At 41.2% G+C, this 23,630-nt stretch overlaps 1 protein-coding gene and 1 long non-coding RNA gene across 4 annotated transcripts; one reads left to right on the top strand and one right to left on the bottom strand.

Annotated features, from left to right (window-relative positions):
• The first annotated feature begins 477 nt into the window (after positions 1–477).
• Positions 478–21,842, top strand: PPRC1 (PPARG related coactivator 1). 3 transcript variants are annotated; one of them, XM_081955942.1, is made up of 14 exons: positions 478–628; positions 6,876–7,016; positions 7,924–8,076; positions 9,610–9,711; positions 10,122–12,993; positions 13,507–13,560; positions 14,094–14,148; positions 15,926–15,993; positions 16,480–17,305; positions 18,984–19,127; positions 20,065–20,131; positions 20,552–20,673; positions 20,864–21,015; positions 21,457–21,842. In XM_081955942.1, exons 1-14 carry the CDS (start codon positions 548–550, stop codon positions 21,558–21,560), a joined length of 4,941 nt encoding a protein of 1,646 aa, XP_081812068.1. In that variant the 5' UTR covers positions 478–547; the 3' UTR covers positions 21,561–21,842. The 3 variants fall into 3 exon arrangements, with proteins under 3 accessions (XP_081812068.1, XP_081812067.1, XP_081812069.1); XM_081955941.1 differs by having other exon boundaries at positions 478–655; XM_081955943.1 differs by lacking the exon at positions 478–628 and adding an exon at positions 912–935.
• LOC309393583 lies at positions 21,016–23,630 on the bottom strand. The gene is made up of 3 exons (XR_014175614.1): positions 23,552–23,630; positions 23,219–23,343; positions 21,016–21,121 (listed from the first exon to the last, which is right to left on the bottom strand). It is a non-coding gene; the product is annotated as an uncharacterized lncRNA (long non-coding RNA).

The following is a 23,630-nucleotide window of genomic DNA, read 5'->3' as shown; positions in this document are numbered from 1 at the left end:
GTTGTCTCTTATAGGAATCGCTGCTGACTCCCGCATCCTTCATTCTTACATTTGTACCCCTTACTGATAACTTAGGTTAAGAGAGTTGCAGAAAAATGTGCTGGCATTCAAAGATCCTCATCTCTCCTAATCAAAGGATAATTTTAATTTAACAAATTGAGTATATTTAATAAACTATAACCCGCAATTATTTTCCGGAGAAAGAGGAATACTAAATATCAAATCTAAATTATAACCTACCACTTAGGTTTCTTCAAATATCGCCCTCCCCCCCTTTTTTTTTTCATCACTACACCAAATAGGTAAACTCTACCAATATTTTTAAAATGTTGTTTTTTGTATGCCTGTTACTGTAAACTTCAAATGAATTTAGTAGAGTCTAAAAGAAAAAAAAATGCCCACGACGCTTAGAATATTTCCCAGCATGCTTTGCTCTACAAAAAAAAAAAAACCTCGCCCGCTCTGCTTTCAGTTGCGTTGCTTCCTGGGAAATATAGTTCTACAGTGCCGGCCGGGCTTCTGAAGCTATTTGTGAGGAGGTGCCAAGATGGCGGCCCTGTGGGGCGGCGGTGCGGGACACGCTGGGGCTGGCGGAACTCTCCCCATGCGGTCTGCCTCGGAGCCTTTGGTGGGCAATAGCTTTTCTTCTACTCAGGTACCGGCCGGTCTGGTTCCTCGGAACTGAGCTTGAGAGTTTCATTGAGCCGCGTCGGCTAACGCTAGATGGACACGTGGAAGCGGTGTGTCTGGCATAGGGAGGTGGCACTGGCAGCGGCAGCAGGAACGCGGGCTGTGGGGGCTTTGGAATGGAGGCACCGGGAAGAATGTGCGGTAGAAAAGCCGCCCAGGGAGAGGAGCTTGTGAGACTCTCAAAGCGATGCTTGGGCTGCACGGTCTTAGTCGGTGGCCATTTCGCTTGAGCTTCCATGCAGTTGGTAATGGTGGAATGGGCGGACGGTGTGCGGCAAAATTAGCCTAGTGGAGCAAATGCCCAGAATGGACTATCTGCAGTTCAGGAATTTGGGGGTCTTTCTGAAGACCATCTGCCCCTCGTGATGCAGGAACAATGAAAGTCCAGAGCTTTTAAGGCAAAGGCAAATCCTGGACTTGCTAGGTGTGGCAAGGCGTCCTGACCCAGTGAATTTTTGGCGTAGAGTCACACACTTACTTTATTTGAGTTTGTGGAGCATTTCGGCCTTGGGAAAATATGCCAAAAAGAAAACTCGTCTGTAAGATTAGAGTGCTGCTTAATCGAGTCGTGCGTTTCCGTCGTTGTTTTGAATTACTTATCAAAATGTTGCTCTTTGTGGCTTTAATTTTTCAATCGACTTTAAAACTTTCGTTTGCTTTGTCCCCTTCCCCCAATGTGCCAAAAAAACAACAACCGTCCACCCTTAAAAGAATTTAAGGAAGTGGAGACCAGGGTATACCTAGCAGGCTGATGGGGGAGCATCAACTAGAAAGTATTCCCTTATGTAAAAAATGAATTCCAGCGCTTTTCCTTGCTCTGTTCTCCCCTCTTCGTTCCTGGGTGTGTTCATATCCTCCCACGTGCTGATCCTGTTCAGCCCCATTTGATGATGCTCTCTCTCAGCAGTTCTTTTTAAATTCTTGTATGTAAAAATCATTTTGTGTGCGTCTATTTTTAAGTATTCTTGCTTCTCCTGTTCTCTGAGTTTGATTTTAGCAGAATCCTGAATGCCTTGTCCCCTTTAAATAAAAAAAGTAATTTGCAGCAAATCATTTCACTTTAGAAAGCAGTTTTAAGAGAAGCCATTTATGGGAACTTACTATACAATTGTACTAAATGACAAATAGAAATAATGAGCTGTTCATTTGAAAAGTCTGCTGAAACGCCTACTCTGTGCTTTTTCCTGCTACACATTATCTTCCACTGAGTGTGATGAGAGATTGTGCCATAGCCATAAGAAAAAAAGTTAACATTTTATGTTGCTGTGCTAAATAATAGTTACATTTAAATGCTAAGTTACTAGTCTTTTGTAGTTAAAATAAGATGTAATTCATTCCCTTACTATACAAAATACTGAGGCTGTTTGATTCACATTCTTAATAAGATTGGAGCAATATTTTAGTTTTGCTTTGAATCAACTTTTTTTTTTGCTTAAGACTTTATTTTTGGAAGTTAAAATTTTCTGTGCAAGTCTTAATATGTTTTGCACAATGGTAAGGACACTTTTTAAAAAATTCTACCCAAGCACAATCATCTGTTTTCTGCCTGACATCTTCCCAATTCTGTAGGATCTAATCAGGAGACAAGAGAAAGTGGAGAGGAGGGAGAGGATGGCAGATAATTAATTACAATAAAAAAGACTTGGAAGTGGGAAAAGAAACCCAGAAAAATATGGGCTTTAAAACAAAGCATATATATTGTGTTATGCAGCACGAAGATGAGTGATTTAAAGCTTTAAACAAACTCTTCACGAGTTTTGTTTGAATATGTTTAAAACTGAATTTTCCCTCATCACACAACTTAAACATAATTCTTTTCCTAAACACATTGTAAACCATATTATCACTATATAAATTTGTTTGATAAATACATTTAGTAATATGTAACTATTGAAACTTAAAATTGTCTCTTTGGACCTTTTTTGGGCTTGTTGAATATGGCATGATGAGTAACATAGTGAAGTGCCTCCAAAGTTTATAAAACTAAATAAGTATTGCTTCTCCTATTTGTTTGCTTGGGACTGCCTTCCCCTAGCATGGTGCCTTTCAGACATATTGGCCTTCCTTTAATGGGTCACAGACTAATAACTAATCAAGCATGAGCATTGGAAATTAAAGAACTGGAAACTTTGGGTACACTCACAAATGTGGATGCCAAAGATGTGAAATGATAACCCTTTAATTTTGTGTCTAATATTACATTGGTAATCAGCCAAGAAAGCAAACTGAATGATGGACTTGAGTCTTGTGGTAATTTTATTTATAATTTTACTTCAGTCATCATTAGAGAGTGCTTTAACTAATCTCATTAGTTTGTGGCAAAGAAACTGAAGCATCACCTTGTAAGAGTTGAAAGAAATTCTTTTGATTAATTTCACATTCAGTTGACAGAATTAAAAGGAATATTAAACTTTTGTACTACCATGTTTCCCCGAAAATAAGACAGGGTCTTATTTTCTTTTGACCCCTGAAATAAGCACTTGGCCTTATCTTTGGGGAGGTCTTATTATTTGTGAGTTGCAGGAGACGGCGAGTGTGGCCACCTCTTAGCTGCTGCTGTGTTGCAATATTTTGGGGAAGGGCTTATTTTCAGGGGAGGGCTTATTTTAGCGCTTGCACTCAAAAGCCCGATTAGGCTTATTACCTGGGGAGGTCTTATTTTCGGGGAAACAGGGTAGTCGGTATTTTCAGAGGAACATATGTAGTGAGCATATTAATTTCAACTTTAGGTAAATTCATTGATAAACAGTATCAAGGCTTCTTCAGTTTTTCTATTTTCTACACTGCATTATTTTCATGCCAGAAGTATAACTGCGGTACTCATTTATTTCACAACAAAATAGTAATGTTCAGATAGTATTCTTTTAAGAACATTGCTCTCATTCTAGAGATGACCACTGTCTTTGAGGTATGAAGGAATAGTGGGAAACTGTTTTCAATATGCAGCTCCAATACAGGAGAATATTTGTAGCTTAGAGTTGAAATGAGGGGTCCTTGGTGCTCTCTGAGGGGCCTTGGTTGTTTTCTTGCAGACGTTTCATTACATAAACTAGGTAATGTTAGTGCAGTGCTTCTCAATTATTTTCTGTCATGCCCCCCCTAGGAAGAAGAAAACATTTCGCGCCCCCCCCCCCCGCGCGACTGTAAATAGTATAATTTGTCTATAAAATTGTTATAAGTACACCTCTGCATAACATAGCACACCGGTCTTTCCTCGTCTCCCACCGTAGTCACATGCTTTCTTTCCTCTTTCCCTCTTGCTTGTCTATCCTTCCTTCCACCCTCCCTTCCTCCTTCCCTTCCTTCCTGCCTCCCTTCCAGTTCCCTCCTTCCTCTTTCCCCCTGCCTGCCTGCCTTCTTTCCCTCCTGCTTATCTATGCTTCCTTCCTTCCTTGCACCTCCCTCCCTTCTGCCTGCCTGCCTTCTTTCCTCTTTCCCTATCCTCCTATCCTTCCTTTCTCCCTCCCTCCTTCCCTGCCTCCCTTCCAGTTCCATTCTTCCCTCCTTCCTTCTGCCTCCTTCCTGCCTGCTTGCCTTCTTTCCTCTTTCCCTCTTACTTGTCTATCCTTCCTTCCACCCTCCTTTCCTCCTTCCCTTCCTTCCTGCCTCCCTTCCAGTTCCCTCCTTCCTCTTTCCCCCTGCCTGCCTGCCTTCTTTCCTCTTTCCCTATCCTCCTATCCTTCCTTTCTCCCTCCCTCCTTCCCTGCCTCCCTTCCAGTTCCATTCTTCCCTCCTTCCTTCTGCCTCCTTCCTGCCTGCTTGCCTTCTTTCCTCTTTCCCTCTTGCTTGTCTATCCTTACTCCCTCCTCCCCTTCTTCCCTCCCTCCCTGCCAGCAGCTCCTCCAGCATCCCAGCTGGAAGCAGCAGCACAGCAGTCGCCGTTACCAGGGGCGAAGGGGTGGCGGTGGCAAGATCGGGCGACCGCCGCCCCTTTGTCCCTTCCCCAACAGCGGCTGTTGCCCTTCCGCTTCCAGACGGAATGCTGGCGGTGGAGCTGCTGGGGGGGAGGCGAGCTACCTGCATAAAGACGCCGCCGAGGGCATGGCAGAATATATCCCGGCTTGAAGTGGCAGCGCTGGGGACTGCTCAGAGACTCATCAGAGCCGCGGGCTGGAGCTGTGCAAAAAGTCTGCTTGGGCTGGGTGGGGGGGGGGAAGGGAGGGAAGCCTGGGACAGCCATGCTTCCCTCCCTCCCACCCCCGCCCGAACAGGCTTCTTGCACAGCTCCAGCCCGCGGCTCCAATGAAAATCCACAGTGCGAAGTGCTGCCACTTCCAGGCGGGATATATTATGCCTCGCCCACGCCGCCGCCGCCGTTGCACCCAGATGGAAAGGGAGCCTTCGCGCCCCCCTTTACGGAGCCTCACGCCCCCCAGGGGGGCGCGCCCCACTATTTGAGAACCGCTGTGTTAGTGTAATATCTGCAAGAAAACAACCAAGCTCAGAGAGCACCAAGGACCCCTCAAAGTACAGCTCTACAAATGTGGCTGAGCATACTCGAGAAACATTGGGGGATGTACAGTGATGTTTAAAAGTTTGTGACTCCGTTTGAATTTTCAACATTTCTGCATAAATATAACCCAGAACAAGGGAACCCAATTGAACAAACTGCCAAAACATTGTTTATCCGTTTATTTATGGAAAAGAATGATCTAAGGTCACATGTATTTGTGGCAAATATGTGAACCTTTGCTTTTAGTAACTCGTAACCCCCATCCCACCCCATAGGTAGCCATGACTGCAATAAAACATTTCCAGTGGCTGTTGATCCTTGATTTAAAGCAAACGCCTTGCAGGGTCTGTTTCTGTGCAGCACCCTGATGTTTCGTCTCACAATTTTAGCCCTCTGAAGCCAGTCAAAATTCAGTATGCCATAGGTACAAAAGGTCTGGTGACAATGTGAACATGTTTTCTCTGTTATGGTTAAAAAAAAGTGATTTATTATTACATTTGCCTTCTCCTGCACCTAACTTCCTAGTGTCAGCATGCCAATATTTAACCGTAAATTCATCTTCAGAATTACAGGAGTAGATGTTGACAACTGCATTAAAATTGATGCTGTTTAAACATTTGTATGTATATTTTTCAAAGCTTGGTTCTTGTTTGGAAACCTTCTTGTTAATTGGGATAACTGGGAGCTGTTCTATCTCATCTAAAATGCAGCAGGATGAGGGAGACTATTACAGGTTAATCAGCAGAAGAGTATGGGAAGAGACGCAATCATGTCTTGGTCCTCCCAACATTCTGCAATTAAAGCATCCTGCTTATCTGATTAAAAACTTCAGTGAGCTTCTTCAGTGAGTAGTTTGTTTCGCATTGTGTTTGATTACATAGATGCAGGATTGTAGATAGTCTTGGCTGAAAAGATTTGCAGTAATTGCAAATGTGGGCACATGAGCCATTGCTCAGTACAGCTTAACTGTGCATGCGTGCGCGCCTCCCACCAGCCAGCTCATTTTTGGGTCACTGCTGTGCATGCCGGAGACGCACACACATACGCGATGGGGCAGGGGGGGTCACATGTGTGGGGGCGTGGAGGAGGGTAGGGGGTGTGTCCCTCCGGCAGCCTGTTTTTTTGTCCCAGGCGGCTTCAGGGAGGCCTGCTAGGCCCAAAATGGGCCATGGGGTTTCTGTGTGCATGTGCAGGGGGCAGGGCACATGGGGGTGTTGCGTGCGCATTTCATTATGGGTGTGGGCATGCTGTTGCGCGCACGCACACGTTTTCGGCACACAAGGACAAAAAGGTTAGCCATCACTGAACTAGGAGAAAACCATTTTTGCAGAATAGTAGATTTGGGTCTCAATGCCCAGCCTCTAAATCTAAGCTTTTGGGCAGCTTGGAAAAAAAAACATAATACTATACTCCAAGTATTTTGGTAATAATGAAAATCAAAGCATTAGTTAAGAAAACATGGCAGCTAATGATGGATGAAACTCGTCAAGTTCCCAAATTCTAGAAACTGAGAGATGCACACTACAAGAACATATTTGGTAGTTGCAAGAAGTCCCTTGCTTTTCTCTACTGCTGTTAAGCATTATTAGCATTCAGTTCCTCATTTAACCTGGGTACTAGAGGGAATTATTCTGTGCCCTAGAAGGTAATACTTCATTCACACTCAGCTACTTTCGTTCTTCTGTGATTTATTTTTACTGCCCCTCCCTTCTCCTGTATCTTCTCCCTCCAGTGTTTACTGGCAGAGGATTTGCACTTGGCATCTTTGGAAGCAGAAACCATCCTTGAAGCTGGGGAATTCCTGGAAACAATGCAGGACTACTTAGACTCTTCTGTCATTTCCATCATTGAAGATTTCAGCAATTTGACTGAGGTACAGTATATTTATGTGTGCTTAGAGATGACTGGCTTTGCATTGCATGGTATCATCAACTAGAGTGGACTGCTGTAAAGCCCTGAATGAAGAAAACAAACGTCGTAGCTTTTCTTCTTGCCTTAAATATAGTGAAACTGCAATTCTCTGCTTTCATTACATTGTATGCTTTTGTGGACAATAAATGGAGGGTGGGGGAGTTCTGTGATGAAATAGAAGGACTACTTCAGCCTAATAAGTGGCTTTATCTTGAACAGATAATAGTTTTAAATTGAATTCCTCATATTCACCTGTGTAGTTTCTCAGCAAAATATGAGAGGACATTGGTTTTAAAAATGAAAGAAGCTCAGAGGTTGGACTCTTGACACTCTTCTTGTGCCAGAATCCTGAAATTGAGATGCTGAGTGTTCAGAATTCAGCTCACATTTTCCTGGAATGAAAGTCAAGAGTTGCTGTTTTTCTGATGCTCTCAATTTGCTTTGGGTAAATTATTAGTATAAAACGGAGGGTCTGGAGAAGCAGAAGATTAGTTTTAAAAGTTTTCGTTTTTGATATCACACTTCAATTTCTGTATTTGCGGAACAGGTTAGAATAGATGTAGGTACTAAAGGTTTTTATATCTATACATTTCAGGCTTTTAGGTTCCAGTCATTGATCGTTTGCTGTAAAAAAGTCTTGGAATTTGACTTCAGAGTCCATGTATCTGATTTCTTTACTATGTAAATTTAAATCAGTTTTACCTCTCAAATGTGATGGACAGCCAGGATGGTCAATCTTCCATCTTCCTGGTTCAATCAGATGGGTACAGTCAACACATATGAAGGGTGTGATTTATTGGAAGCGCTCGTATTATTGGAGTTGAACAATGGATAACATTTCTACTGTGGTTTTTTTCTTCTAATAACAGGTAAAAAACCACATGGATGCAGAGAATGAACTTTCCCTATTGACGGCAATAACAGATATTCTTGATAGCACGGATGATGAGACACTGTCTCCCTTTGATCCTATCCCTGAATCTGAATTGCTCACATCACCCAGAGAGATAGAAAATTCTTCGGTATGATGCTATTTAATTAAATGTTAAGTCATCCTAACAGTTATTGTATTTCATCTCTGGAATGTTAGTTAAAAATACCGTATTTTTCGGCGTATAAGACGCACCTTTTTCCCTCAAAAAAGAGGCTGAAAATCTGGGTGCGTCTTATACACTGAATACAGCCTTTTTTGCCTCCTGAAGGCCCCCCCCCCCCCCCAAATGGCCGTGCAGAGCCTCTAGGAAGCTTTTAGAGAGCTCTGGGGACGGAAGGGCAGAAATGAGCAAAAAATGTCTATAAGCTTCCTAAAGGCTATCCATGCTCTTTTTTTTACGCAAAACAAGCTGTTTTTTGCTCGTTTTTGCCTCCCCCCCCCCCCAGGAGCACTCTGCAAGCTCCCTAAAGGCTATTCATGCCTTTTGGGGGAGGACACTTTTGGAAGGTTTGCAGAGTGAAAAAACTTTTTTAAAAATTTTCCTCTTCAAAACCTTGCTGCTTCTTATACTCCAGTGCATCTTATACTCCAAAAACATGGTAGTTATTTTTCTTAATATGTCCTATAGTTCTTCAGTTAGATTTTATAAGCCTATAATATCTAAAAGCAATTCAAACCAAACAAAAACGAATTTGATGTAATCTAATATAGCATTAACTTTGCCCTTGTAAATATTTGGAATTATTGCTTTACTTATTCTACGCAGCTCTTGATATAGGCTGCTCAGAGAGTCTCCTTGAACCGTGAGATGGGTAGCAAATAAATTTGATAATAACTGATTCATATTTAATTAATTTGCATGTTTTTTTTCTCTGACATGGATATAAATGATCCTCATATGTTCTTTTTTTTGGCCAGAAATATGTCCTGCGCCATTTTTTTTTGCTTGGATTCAACTTTATGTTTTACTAACTCAGTGCTTTCATCCTGTTAGTAATGTGTGAGGAATTGCTTTCTATTCTCAGTTAGCAGCTTTTGGCAAAATCTCAACTGCAGGGTAAAATTTACCAACATTGTTTAAAATTACAGAGGCATCTCCACTTGTCAGAGGTGTCTGCAGTTTAATTTTCCTTTGAACTGGCATCCAAATTCATCAAATTTAACATACTGCATTGAGAACTCTACAGAGCAAGAGTGCCCTCTATTGCTCAAATGTATCTATTTAACATTGTTAAATAAATAAATAAATAAATAAATCTATTGCTCAAATGTATCTATTTAACATTGTTAAATAAATAAATAAATAAATAAATAAATAAATCTATTGCTCAAATGTATCTATTTAACATTGTTAAATAAATAAATAAATAAATAAATCTATTGCTCAAATGTATCTATTTAACATTGTTATGGTGTTTACAAGACACACAGGGGATGTTAAAGGACTACCTTACAGGTGATTAAAGATAAGGAAAGATGTCTAATGTGTCTTTGAGTTATTATTTTTGGTATTTCCTAGTCTCAGTATCACAGACAAGCATGACATTTCTTGTATTTTGATGTAATGAAGATGGGTCATTACTGTAATTGGTGTTATTTCCAAACTTTTTCCCCCCACCAGTTTCAGAGATTTCTTAGTTTTTCTGTGACACCCAGTGAACAAGACTTACACAATCTTGAGGATTTCCAGGAGCCTGGACTGTGCACCATTATGTCAAAGAAGGTGATATATTTTGTGAAAACTAAGCCGTAGGTCACTCTAATTGATTCTGCCACCTTCAATTTCTGCCCAGAAAAAAAAAACCTGATCATGATTTGTTGTATGCTCTCTTTTGTATGTATCCTGCTGGATTAAAAGCTATACTACTTCTAGTTTGGGTAGAAAAGGGTTGCCCAAATGTAATCTTTATGCTATATATCCCCATGTTTTAACTGGCATGCAAACCAGTAGAATGATAGTAGTGGTTATACTCTCTGTTTCAGTCTTTGTGGGCTGTTTCATAGATATAGTTCAAGCACCCTTTAATAAAATTGCAGGGTTGTCAGAAATACCTTCTTCCCAACAGTATTTTGGTTACTTTCAGTTGTTTTTACTTTGTTGCATAATTTCTGATTTGATTCATCTTTCCCTAGGTTGAAGCCAATGCTCCTGGCATTCCCTTCTCATTATCTTCAAGTTGTGCCAAACTTTCGGCTTTTTCAAACAACGCAAGTAGCAAAGCATTCTGGGGGGAACAGAAGCTCTTCAAGACTAGAGAACAAGAATCACCTGTGCTACAGAGCAGATATGGAGAGGAAGAGGAAAAAGAGGTTGCACGAGGGTGCAAGGAGAGTCTTACGGCAGCTGTGAAAGAGATGGAACCTGAGAGGGACCTTGATGAATGTGATGACCCCTATATTATTGCCGCGGAAAATATTTCCCTTGATGAGCTAGTGAGATCAGTGCACTCTTATTGCCAGCCCACCCTCACTCTGTGCCTGAGTTCTGATAATCAGTCCCTTGCTGAGAAGAATCTCACAGGCCCACTTGTCTTAGAAATAATGCCTGATGGTGGAGAGCTCCTGGAGATCAAGCTCTCACCTATAACGGAAAGCAATTGCACAACCGGCCTTATGAATACTGAAGCAGAACTTTTGTCCCCTGCTCTGGGAAAAGAATTGCCTGAACACATGATGGGATACGTAGGTCTGGACCGAGAGCTTGACTCATACGAACAAGATGGGAAGGTAGTTAATGCTGCCCTTCCAAACCTAAAAGATGGTCATCCACAGATAGAGGAGGACACTCAGAAATCAACAGGTAATCAAAAGAATACATCTGAGCCTGCCTCAGTGGCTCCAAACAATGCCAAGCTCTTTGCCTCAAAGAAGGGTTGGGTATCTACAAATATTAAGAAGAAGAAGAGGAAGAAATCCAGAGAGGAAACAAAGCATCACAAGACCATGAACTGCCAACAAGGGTCAGCCTGTCCTCGAATGCAGACCAGGATTGAGGCAAGGAAATCTGTGTCAGATTCTAGTTTTCCAAAAAAAGAACCAGAGAAAACCGGTGGGAAAGAATTGACCCTAAATCAAGTATCTCAGACAAAGGAAACACCTGAAACTCAAATAAAATGGTCAAAATGTGTGAGAGAGAAAGGGTCCAAAAATCCACTTCTGTCAAGCTTAGTAAGTGCAAGGGATTTGCCATGTGCAGAGGAGCCCACGCAAAATCTAGGGAACTCTGACCTTGTGCCTATGGTCCAGAGGGATGTCCCAGGAGAACCCCATGAAAAAAGCCAGTTCCTCCCACCAATGATTGAGGTGTCTAGCTCAGAAACTTCCCAAATGCTCCCTGGTTGCACTACAGATCTTACAGAGCAGCTGACCAAGGATACACCTTGCTCTGAAAATAAAGACGTCACCTGCCCTCCAAGGGAAGCTAAACCTCGACCTCTCAGCTTGAGTGAATACAGGCAGCGCCGACGGCAGCGCCAGTCTAATAATGACAGTCTCCAGAACACCAGAGAGAACCAGAGTGCCAGCAAGTGGCCCAGTGTTCCCAAGCTCCCTACAGAGTTGGCTGACCTTCCTTGCCTGCAAGCTCCTCTGCCATCCACCAAAGCCGCAGCATCTAAGCTTGCAAAGGAGCCTGAAAAACCTGCCGACTGCACTACTCTTGCCTCTGATGACAAAGCAAGTGCCATGACCCTTTCCATGCCATCTTCCACTGCAACTCTGAAACCAAGAGATCCTCCATCTTCGCAGCTTCCTTCGCCTACACCTATTCCTGTTGTGCCTACTAGTAAAGTATGTGCTTTTTCTCACATTGGGCCACAAGTGCCTCCACCATTGTCCATACCTCATGTGCCACCAGCCCCAGAGACTTTCCTACCAGCTCCTCCTAATCACTACAATTTGGGCTCATCCCAACCAGTAGGATCTTCATGGCCTCACTTTGCTCTTCTACCAGCTAATTACCAAAGCTTACCACCGCCACCACTACCACCACCACTACTACCACCACCACCTGCTACTGAAGCTTGTCCTCCTGTCTTCCATACAGTTCCCCCCTTGCTCCCTCCAACGTGGCCTCCCTCGCCAGTTCCTTTGCCTTTTGTTCCAGCCCTGCCTTATGGCTCTGTTGAGTGGGCTCCACTGCCACAGTCTTCCTACTGGCCTGGAATACCGGTGCCACCTCCAGTGTTGCCCGTCCCCTACGGAGATCAAGGAGGTCTCAGGCAAAGTCCTCAGGTTGGCACTTCACCTGTCTCATCTCTTTTTGATGGATTTCCTGGCCAGCAAAGTACGGCTTTAACACCGGAGTCCTCCTGCATTGGATTTCAAAACGTGGTCACTGAACGTCAGAGCCCACCTGTCCAGATATGCCAAGTAGAAGCTCCCTCGGCAGTGAAGGTAGCTCCCAGAAAAATATCTGACCCAAGGAGACAAACACAGCTCTCTACGGTTCAATCCCAAACTGAAGTAACTTCAAGCAGTTCTCAGTCATTGGAGAAACTGCCTTTGTCGGCATCGGCTGACAAGCCTTCAAAAGAAACAGCATTGACTCAGCATGGGAGCATAAGTTCTGCCCTGCAGTCCTCAGGGGTGCCCCTCCCTGTGCCTCCTTCCCATCAAATAGTGGGAGAACCTGCTGGTAAATTGAAGTTCTCAAAAGAAGACTTTCAGCTTGTAGAGAAGAATCCTGAACTCTCTGACTCTGGAGAAACTACGACTGTTGCTGTGGCTCAGAACAACACGAAGCCACCAGCAGAGGGACATTCTTCCTTTTCAGCTTCCTTGGCACCTGGAAAACAAAAGGAGCCAGCTGAAACCCAATCAGATGTCACAGAACACGCCCTAGAGGCTCCCAGTCCTTCACCACTATCAGGGCTCCAGAAAGGTCAGAAAAATGGCCATCTTTCCAAGAAAACATCATCCCCTATGTGGAAAAACCAGCCTTTCATCAGCTCTGCACAGCATAACCACGATAAAGATCTTGTTCACTCATTTATCAATGAGATTGGTGAGTATTTGTGTTACGGAAAGTGACTTTACTGAACATGGCTTAGGATAGTTGGCAATAATCCATGGGGTTAAAATTGAAGTCACAAATCATTCCATTTGAACACACTCTGGGTCAAGCCCTGGGGGGGTTATGCTTTCTTTCAAATGCGAAAGCAACGTTCTTCTATTCCCTCTTTGTCCAGGATTTGCTTATATATATATATATATATATAAGCAAATATATATATACACACACACACACACACACACACACACACACACACATATATATATATATGTATATATATATATATATATATATGAAATATATATATATTTAAAAAAACTGCTGTTCAGTGTTTTGTGCTTCAGTACCTACAGTATGTACACATACTGACTCGTTGCTGACCTGATTGGGAAAAGAGGGGCAGTGAGCACAATCTGTGTATGACTAGAGCCAATGAAACTTCTGTATGTGAAATTACAGAGTACCAATGAGTGTGTAAAATTAATGTCTCTTCCCCTCCCTTAGGAATTGAGGCCTCTGACCTATCTAGCCTGCTGGAGCAATTTGAAAAGACTGAAGGTGAGGAATTAAACAGGACAAGTTGACTTTATGTTTGGTGCCATTAATTTTTTTTTTTTTTTACTTTTTCGCCTAAAGTTATCCAAAGGATCAAGGAATACCTTCCAACTTCAAAGGAATTTTCATTCGTTTATGGCTGAGTTTCAGAATAGTACTGAATAGGTACTGATGTATTTAACCTTAGAGAGAGTTGCTTGGGTTTGTACCACAGGCTAAGCAAGCTGTAAACTGATTTGCAAACCACAAGATGTTTACACATTGTTCAGGATGCAGAATTATACTTTTTTCTGCTTTCCTCTTCAGATACCTCCCTGGTTTTTTTGTTCCAGCAATACTTTTTTATATTTTCAAAGTGTTTTGTGCTCATGATGAATTGAAGCATTTTTAAAGAATTAAAGCTTAGGCATATAACAGATCTATTCCTACAGTATTAGACTACCATCATCTTGACTAAGCACTGTGTTTTAGAATCCGATGTTGCCTTAATGGCTATTGCTATAATATATTTGACGTTTGTTGTCACTGTTTTTCAGCCAAAACAGAAGTGTCTGCTGCGTTGAAGAAAAATAAATCTACGGGGAATAATGGGTAAGCATAGACCTGATCCCAAGCCTGGTCTTTATCCTGTTTCTTAGTACAGGTGGTCCTCAACATAAACCACAATTGGGATCAGAATGCTGTTGTTAAGCAAGATGATTGTTAAATGAGTCATAGCCAGTATTACGATACAGGTAGTCCTCGACTTAAGTTCATTTAGTGACCGTTTAAAGTTACAACGGCACTGAAAGAAGTGGTCTATGACCATTTTTCACAGTTATGACCATTGCAGCATCATGTGATTTATATATGGATGCTTGACAACCGACTCATATTTATGACAGTTGCAGTGTCCTGTGATCATGTGATCCCCTTTTGCAACCTCCTGAATGGGAAAACCAGATTCATTTTAACAACTGCAGTGATTCACTCAACAAATGCGGCTGTGAGGTTTCCAGAAGACACCTAATTAATTTACGAGCCTCGAGACAAAGTTCAAAAGAAATCCAATCATTTATTAGGATCGACATTTTGGCGTGGACTTGTGTGGAGCCAAAACTGCTTTTGGAATTTCCCCCTCCATGCCAGCCTGATAATAGTCATGGCAACGCTTTAGAAGTTGACATCGGCAAGAAAAGTCATAAAATGAAAAGGGCAAAACTTTACTAAATTTCTTTTCTAAATTTATACTTAGCAATAAAGTTTGGACTCAATGGTGGTCATAAGTCAAGGACTACCTGCGCTTTTGCCACAGTTGAAATTAAAGAGTTTTCATCAGACTTCACCATACTTTCAACTGGGACCATCCTAGACAAGCCAAATCCAAAATCGCTACGGAATTTCTAGAAATCTGGCACTCAGGCAAACTAACCATCAATAATACATAAACAATATCTACATACTATGGAAAAAGAGTTGATCAACAAGCCAAAACGGGAACAAAAAAGCAAAATACCTCCCTACCAGGAATCAGCACCCAGATGAGCATAGATTAACATCAGAGCAACAATCAAGTAAACAATACCTCAATCAAGAACCTGCCAACAATAAACGGACCAATCAAAGAACCTCTAAGACCAAGCCCACCAACATGGATAGGGCAAGCCACTAGAACCATGAAGGCGAACTATGCCACGCTTGCTGGAAGTGGCATGCAGAGCCATCTTGCCGGGCCCCCTAACGGTCACCCATCACTCTTCTGGATTCCAGCGCACTGGTCGGCTGGTCTTTACACAAGCATGCACGCCAGAAACCGGAAGACCAGGTGACCATTGTGCATGCGCACGCTGGAAATTGGAAGCTCAGCTTCCTGGCGCACACACATGCACCAAGGAACTGTCCCCACCCTGTGCGTGCGCTCCTGTTTTGGCACAGTGCCAAAAAGGTTCGCCAACACCACACTAGAATATAAACTTAGAGGAAACCCCACTCCTTACTAGCACTGATGTTACCTAGTTTGGGTAATGAAATGTCTGTAAGAATACAATCAAGGTAAAAGAGCACCAAGGACCTCTCATTTTAACCCTGAACTATTCTCCTTTATTGATTGTCTGTATGTATGCTGCTTGCCAAGCAACCAAATTTTGATCACATGACTATGGAGAGGCTATGTTGGTTGTAAGTGAAAGGACCTTTTGTAAGTCACTTTTTTAGCTTTTTGTAACTTCAAACAGTCCCTAAATGAATGATTGTAATTCATGGACTCCCTGTAATATTGTGTTATTGTGTTGTGCTAGTGCTCTTTGTTTTGGTGCTTTATATGCTAGGTAGGGAACTACGGATAGTATTGTTGAGAGGTCTGTAATGGAACTTTTTTCCCTTCTTTCAGGTCTGAGATACAATGGGAAAAGAAAATGGTAGACCGGCTTCATGCACCTGAGCTCATCAACGTTGCAGGTAAAATTCCTTTGTGGAATTCAGAATAGTTCTGAAACAGAAAAACCAAGACATCTCTTTTCCAGGATTTAGTCTTTTTGTCGGTGAGAGAATGACAAAGGATTTGTGATGTTTGACATTTTCTTTGGCATAACGGACTTCCTTAAGCACCTGTGTGTAGTTGTAAGATATCCCACTGAGCAGTTGCTAAAGTACCCGATGGGACTTATTTGAAGAGTTTATCCAAAGAAAGCCTGTTCTGTTGTGACTGGAGGGAGATGAGATGAAGGTATAAAATGTGGGTATTCGTATAGGTTTTGAGAATACTACACAGGTATAGAAATTGGTTGAAATACTTTTATACTGCTTTCCATAGTAGAAGAGGGTGGTTTGCTGGAGATGATATGAGTGTTTACTAAGTAGTTCTAGTGAAAATAATCAATTTGCTCAGCTCATGTTTTTGTGTTTTAATTGATGCTCCATTTCCTTCTTTCCATTTCTATGCAGGTTTGACTCCACCAGCCACTCCACCCCATCAGCTGTGGAAACCTTTGGTACCTGTCTCATTGCTGGGACAGAATGGGCCCACAAAAGATACCAAGCTTTTGAAATCCCTAAGTAAATCTCACTGGAAATCCGTAACTCCTGTCCACGTAGGCGCTGGTGAGCATGACTATTGTCAATTAACTGCTGCACAGCCAAAGGGAGGTGCCAGATGGAATGTCAAACAGAACTTGGATATCACCATAAAACCTATTAAGACTTTAACAAGACAAGTGCTAGGTCACACCTCTGCTGATATAAAGAGGCCCCCTGCTACTTGCCAGAATCCTAGAGAAATTACCAACCATGTTAATTCCAACAAGGGCCAAACCAAAGATTCCAGGACTGTTACGGCTGACTTGAAACCTACTACCCTAAATTCAACATTGTTGGAGACCAGTCTTATACATCCATGCAAAGAGGCATTGGACCACCGGACTACTATTCCAAGGTCTATGACTAGGAGCAATGATGAGCCATGCTCTGTACTGCTGTCACCAGCTGCATCCCCTTGCCAAGATTCAGGAGAATCAACATTACAGCAACTTCAGGAGATTCAGCAGAAACCACTCGCTTCGAAACGCTCATTAAGATGCTACCGGAGCAGACAGAGGTCAGTTAGTCCGAAAAGCCAAAGGGGGAGAAGCCGACGAAACCATACTAGCCGGTCCTTCAGTTCAAGCTCTGATGGTGACAGTGATACTTCACCATCTTCATCGTCCTCTTCGTCGTCATCCTCTTCTTCGTCACAATCACGTTCTCGGTCTCCACCATCCAAACACTGGCGAAGGTAAGTAATACTTTCTCTTCCCCCTTACATAGATTCAGTATTTCAAGAATTTGGTGTAATTTTTGCTGAAACAATTGCTTTGTATCATGAAGTGCCAGGCTCAAGAAGGGATTCTATTTAAACAAAATTAATGTAACAACATTTTGGTTATGAATGGTTGGCACAAATATGATCTCTGACAGATGTCTATGAAGATTCTCAATCATCCAGGTCATAGTTGTCCCAATGGTGCTTTTCAAAAGTCTAGTTGCCGTTTGAAAAGCACCTTTGGGAGAATCTCTGATAGACTCCACTTATGACATTTAAAGGATGTCATAAATTCTTTTACAGCTTTTGTTAACTGGTTGCTGTTTTAGGAATGGCTGTATGTTTCAGGAATGGATGATTGTTTGTATATTTTAGGAATGACTTTTTGTGTGTATATGTTCTATTGAATAAGTATGCTCATGCTGATTTTTATCTCAGCAGTTTAACTTAGTTCCTCCTGGAGATAATGTGTAAACTGTTCAATTTGTCTCTAGCTTTCTTTTGTCCTTATTTTAATTGTCTAAATTTTGTTTTCCCCTGAAAACCACAATTAGGTTTGATATTCTCTTTCATTGGCTTTGTTTGTTTGAAGGTTTTTCTATTTTAGTTTAGTAAATACTGTAATATGCTGAACCATATACTGTTATTTGCAGCCATCAACAACTGGTTCAGCACAATATGGTAAGTTACAAACTAAGTGGACCATATTGTGATGAGTTAATATGTGATCCCTCTATTAGAGCATGAGAAAATAGTGGAAAACTGTTCCAGTATTGGCAGCTTGTAGATCAGTCTTATCAGACTTGCTAATCCTTCTGAATTATCACTTTTTTCCCTATAAGTGGAATATAAATGAATGCAAAAGACTTGACTTACTCAATATATATCAAGCAAATAAATTCATACTTTCTACTTAAAAATCTTGATTTCCCAGTTTGCAATAGAATATAGTGCCTGACCATATGCGGCACTTAACAGTATTTCATCCTTTAAGAATAGAATAGCTTAAAGCTGGTGCATATATGTTGGAAGTGCTGTTAGCAATGTGTTTATTTCTTGCAACATAATCTCTTTTTTTACGGGGTCACACTATTACTTTATTTAGCTCTGTAGTGTTTAAACTAACTAGAGATTGAGGTATTTCTACTCCAGGGCTGTCAAACTCCCACCCCCTGGGCCAGATGCGTCACATGCTAGCCACACCCACACCCAGTTAAGCACAGCGGGGGGGGTCACGATACCTCATGTGACGGCGCTATGACAAAGTGAATTTGACACCCCTGATCTGCTACTAATCTTTTTAACTGGAGATTCCTGGAATGGAACTCGGGATCTTCTAAATACAAACCAGAGGCCTCACTCCTGAGCGACGATTACTTTTTAGAACTTGATTAAAAGATTTGAATATTTTTGAAAATATTTGGACAGACAATCATTCTCAGCAAATACTGGCATACATCTTTATCTGTCCTATAACAAATGTTCCTCCTAACCTAATTTTTTTTTGTTCTTTTTTGAAAATATTTTTGAAAAATATTGAATTCTCACACAAACATACAAGTTACAATCAACCCCCCAAAAAACCAATGGCAGCTAGATACTAGATACTGATCTCACTTGTGAACATATTCGGGTCTCCTTCTTTTCCTAGATGTCGCTCACGCAATTCCAGCTCTTCTTCCGCTAAATGGAGCCATTCAAGGGGCAGGTCCCGCTCTCCCTCCAATTCCTCTTACAGATCAAGATCATCTTCCAGGTCCCCTTCTCAGCACAGAAGGAATAGTTGCAAGAAAAGGTGAGAAAATGGAATTATTCTTTCTCTCCTTGATTCCTAGTTTTTTTGAGGCATTGAAACCTCTTACCAAAGTTTCTGTTTTTGGAACACCCTTGTTATTTTATAGCTTTTCACCTCCAAATCCAAACCCAAATTATTATTTGGGGATGAGATGATATATAGTGAGTCAAAACAGATTGGTCTAGAAACTACAGTACATTATAATTACAAGCTGAAGTAATGTGTAAAAAACCAGGTCACATTACACACATTTTCTCTCTTGGGACTTTTGGGGGGGGGGTCTTTTCCCCCATTGGTTTATAAGGTTTCAAAGCATGCCTAGAGAAAATTTGCCTTTTCATATGATATTGAACTGCAATTCTTAGCATTTGTTAGCATTTGCCATGCTAATTAATGCTGGTAGCCCAGCAATGACTAGAAACATAAATTTCTCACTTCTGCTTGAAATACTTGGCAAAATATAACCCCGTGAACATTATATAAAGATTCCATCTAATGCAAAGTAATAAGTTATTTTTAAACAGTGAGGTTTTTTGCAATATTTCTTCCTAGAAGTACTTTGTTTTTCATACTAAGTTGGTTTTTTTCCTCAAAGAACCCAGAATACTGTGTTTAACCTCAAATGCATACAATAGGAAAATCTGTGATTTCTTTTCTCTATGAGCAATTCTTGTAGTATCAATTTTTTTCATCTAGATACTTAGAATCATTGCTCAGACTCTTTCTTACAAATTACCTGGGGCAGAAGGTATTTATCTTATTTGTGTTCAAAGACCAAATGGAGATATTCTACCTTGATTGCATTTCCTAATCAAAGAATCAAGATGCTCTTTTCTGTTTTCCGCCATTTTATTTTTCCATAGGATAGGAAGGTTTATTAATGAACCCTGAATAAAACAGTAATGTTGTATTTCTGATGCTCTGGTTTTTCTTAAAGCTACAATTCCAGCAGTTCCTATGAACGTTACCAAAGGCAGAAAAACAAATATAAAGAACGTGCAATCGTGAGTATATGTATTGTACAATAATATTGTGGGAAGAATACAACCTCCATGTAGGCCTTTTTTTTAGAGTTACTTTTTTAAAGAAAAGTCCATTGTATATAGAATTTTCTTTTTTAAAAAAAAGTCCATTGTATATAGAATTTTCTTCCATTGAAAAGAATTGCAGGATATAAAGCTTTACAGAAACATTTCTATAAATCAGACATGGATTGAGAAGAATCCATATTGCTTGCTAAATCCAATACAATTATTACTTTTAATAATTCAGATTCAATCATAACTTCTGTTCCATGGTGATCCACACCCTAAGAAGGTTTAGTTCAGATGTTTACTAAGAAAGTGCGTTGAATTGGCTGGCAAGAGAAAAGTGTCCAAATAATAGAGCTGTGACTGAATACTGGTCCTGAATTGTGTGCATAGGAGGAACGCCGCGTTGTCTTCATTGGTAAGATCCACAACAGGATGACACGATCAGAGTTGCGACATCGTTTCTCTGTTTTTGGGGACATTGAAGACTGCACACTGCACTTCCGAGAGCATGGGTAAGGGGTAGCTCTGACTTTCCTTTGGGCAAAGGATTACCTACTGGGTAATATTGAGCTAATGGAAAAAGGGAGAGAAAGGAATGGGGTATTCAGAAAAAGCAGCAATTCTCTTTTCTTCCCTGCTTATCCTGCATTATGTATATTATGATTGCAGAGTCCTTTAATACATAACTGTCCTGTTTGGTAGGGATAACTTTGGCTTTGTGACTTACCGATACGCCGAAGATGCCTTTGCTGCTATAGAAGGTGGACATGCACTGCTTCGTCCTGATGAACAGCCCTTTGATCTGGGCTTTGGAGGACGTCGACAGTTCTGTAAAAAAAGCTATGCTGACTTAGGTGAGTCTGTGGTGGAGATTGATGAGTTGAAACGTTGGGCATCCAAATGATACATTTTTGTGCAGAAGATTGGAACAAAAATCTGAAATACGCCAGGAACGTGCTCCTAATTGAAAACATAAAAAGTTTGGCCTTAAGTGTTGGAGCTATAGGCTAAGTACTGTTTGATTTGCATTCTATTTTGTCTTGTAAGTCCTACCTGTGCACTGGTTTAGATATTGTGGTAAGCCACATTGCTTTGACCCATAAATCATGAGTTACAAATAATACTTTTTATGGCTTCATGTAGCTCATTAAGTAAAAACCAGACCACAAAATGGCTTAACATGATGTTTAAACCCAATCATTATCAACTAAAGTCTGTGTGGAGCAAGGAACTAACATTTCTAATATGCATAACTGGTTGTTAATTTTGATGAATTGTTGTTCTTGTGGTTTCAGATTCCAGCCAAGATGACTTTCAACCTGCCAATCTGAAGAATAAATATGATTCTCTTGACTTTGACACCTTATTGAAGCAGGCTCAGCGAAGTCTGCGGAGGTAGCGCTAGTTCTCTTGGGCTCAGTTGCCCAGTAGGCATCTGCCTACACCAGCCTTACCTCAGATTGGTTGCAGGGGCAAACAGCCCCCTTCTGACCCAGCTCCATGTCCAGCATGATTTTGTAATGAAATATAAAACATAAAAAAAAATTATTCTGGGTTTTTCCTAACAGTTATTTAAGGGAAGGACCTTTCTTTAACAAGTGGGATAGGAATGGAAATACATTGACAATTTCTAGTCCACTTACTTGCTATGCAGACAATAAAATTCCAATTACAGACTTAACAGATCTATGGCTATTTCTCGCTCTATCACTACAAGGGTTAATTTTAATAATTGTTTTTCAGTTTATCAGAACCTCCCCCTCCCCCCCAAAAAAAGACAGCAGACAATGGGTGCCAATACTCAGGAGGTGGGGTGGTTGGAAATGGTGGGCACCAATGAAGCAATTGCAAGCTGCCTTCATTATTTACAAGCTGCCTTCATTATTTAAAGGATCGTAGGCTTTACATGGGAGTAAAACGCCGCCGAGAACATTTTATGTTTCTTGGATAGCCTAGCTGCTTTGTTCTCTTACTATGAATCCCTGCCTATTCTTACCTTTCAGTTTGTTCTGTCTTTTATCTCTATGAATCTCTGTAGCAGGGGAATCAAACTCAAGGCCCAGGGGCCAGATCCGGCCCACGGGGTGCTTAGATCTGTGTTGCCCTGGAAACTGCAAAGGACTGACCGTGGTGCCTCTGCCAGTGAAAATGGAGCTCGGGAGGGCCGCTCCGTTTTCTCTGGCAGCGACTCAGGCCACCACAGGCACCTCCCATATGAGTGATGTCAAGCTGGCTATGCCCACCCAGCCCCCCAAGGTCAAAAACAATCCTGATGCGGCCCTCAATTAAATTGAGTTTGACACTTTATAGCAAACAATGAAAATTCTCCTTTTACCTTGATTAACAAATTCTACCAAAAGGTTATGGTTAAAGATATGGATAAAGATGTGAACTCAATGTTATTCCCATTTTATGCAAAAAAATAATGGCATATTCTGGTTTTCCTAGTGATTTGCAAAAACAAGGAATTATTCATGCCACTGAGCCTTTATCCTGAGCATCTTAACGTGGTCGACTGTGCTGTCTGAAACCTCATTTGGTTTTGCTGGCTGAAAGTTCCAATGAAACTATGCCATAAGAAATAAAAGTTTGCTAATTTGCTTAATTCTGACACATAAACTAGATTCTATCCAGTAAAACATTGTTCCACATACTTCTGAACTGAAACATGAATTGATTTTACAGGTAGTCCTCAATTTAACTGTTCAACAATGGTTCAAAGTTAGGATGGCTGAAAAAAGTTATTTACAACCTGTCCTCACAAATTACAACCATTGCACCACCCACACAGCCATGCGATTGCAAGTTTGGTGCTTGGCAACTAGCTCACATTTACAACTGGTTGCAGCATCCTGCGGTCACATGATCCCAATTTGATAAGCTTCTCAGCCAGTTTCAGGAGGGGGGAGGACATCAACTGGATGACCTAAATTCACTTAGTGACCCTATGAGTCAATTATCATTATGAAATGATTGCAAAATTGGGCCCATTCATGTGATGACTCTACTTGCAACAGAAATTCTAATCTCATGGTCCAAAAATTGAGGACTACTTACATGAAGCAGTGCTTGCCCGTGACCCTTATTCCATCCACTAGAACTCAGACCAGGGCTCAACATGTCTGTGCACAGATTTCCATTAACGGGCTTCTCCTATCCTATGTATTCCATCCTAAAATCATCTATAAAAAAGATTTTAAATAGTTAAAAGAAAATGTGTTGTCTGCTAGAAGTAATAGTTCAACATTAGGATTTGTGCGGGGTGGGGGAAGGGAGATAACAGCAAAGGACAGAACAGCACACAACCTGATGATTTACTCAGAACCTGTTTTGCCTTAGCTGTTTGTAAAAGCTCAGGCAAAGTGATGACAGTTCTACTTGGATACTCACAGCAGGTTTTCAGAGATGCTATTTCTATGGGAGATATTCTACCTTGATGCATGAGAACAAATAGCAGTGTTGCTGTTTG

This window comes from Natrix helvetica, assembly GCF_964273705.1.
Source record: "Natrix helvetica genome assembly, chromosome: 5".
NCBI classification, from domain to species: Eukaryota; Metazoa; Chordata; class Lepidosauria; order Squamata; family Natricidae; genus Natrix; species Natrix helvetica.
Note: the sequence above shows the minus strand (reverse complement) of the source record. Positions and strands in the feature narration are given on the sequence as shown.

What these genes read in the sequence shown, in the direction of transcription:
- PPRC1 (XM_081955941.1), top strand. Translation starts at nt 548, where the DNA reads ATGGCGGCCCTGTGGGGCGGCGGTGCGGGACACGCTGGGGCTGGCGGA. An exon ending in GAGAGATAGAAAATTCTTCG is followed by an intron (nt 8,077 to 9,609) that starts GTATGATGCTAT and finishes TCCCCCCACCAG; the next exon opens with TTTCAGAGATTTCTTAGTTT. An exon ending in AAATCTACGGGGAATAATGG is followed by an intron (nt 14,149 to 15,925) that starts GTAAGCATAGAC and finishes CCCTTCTTTCAG; the next exon opens with GTCTGAGATACAATGGGAAA.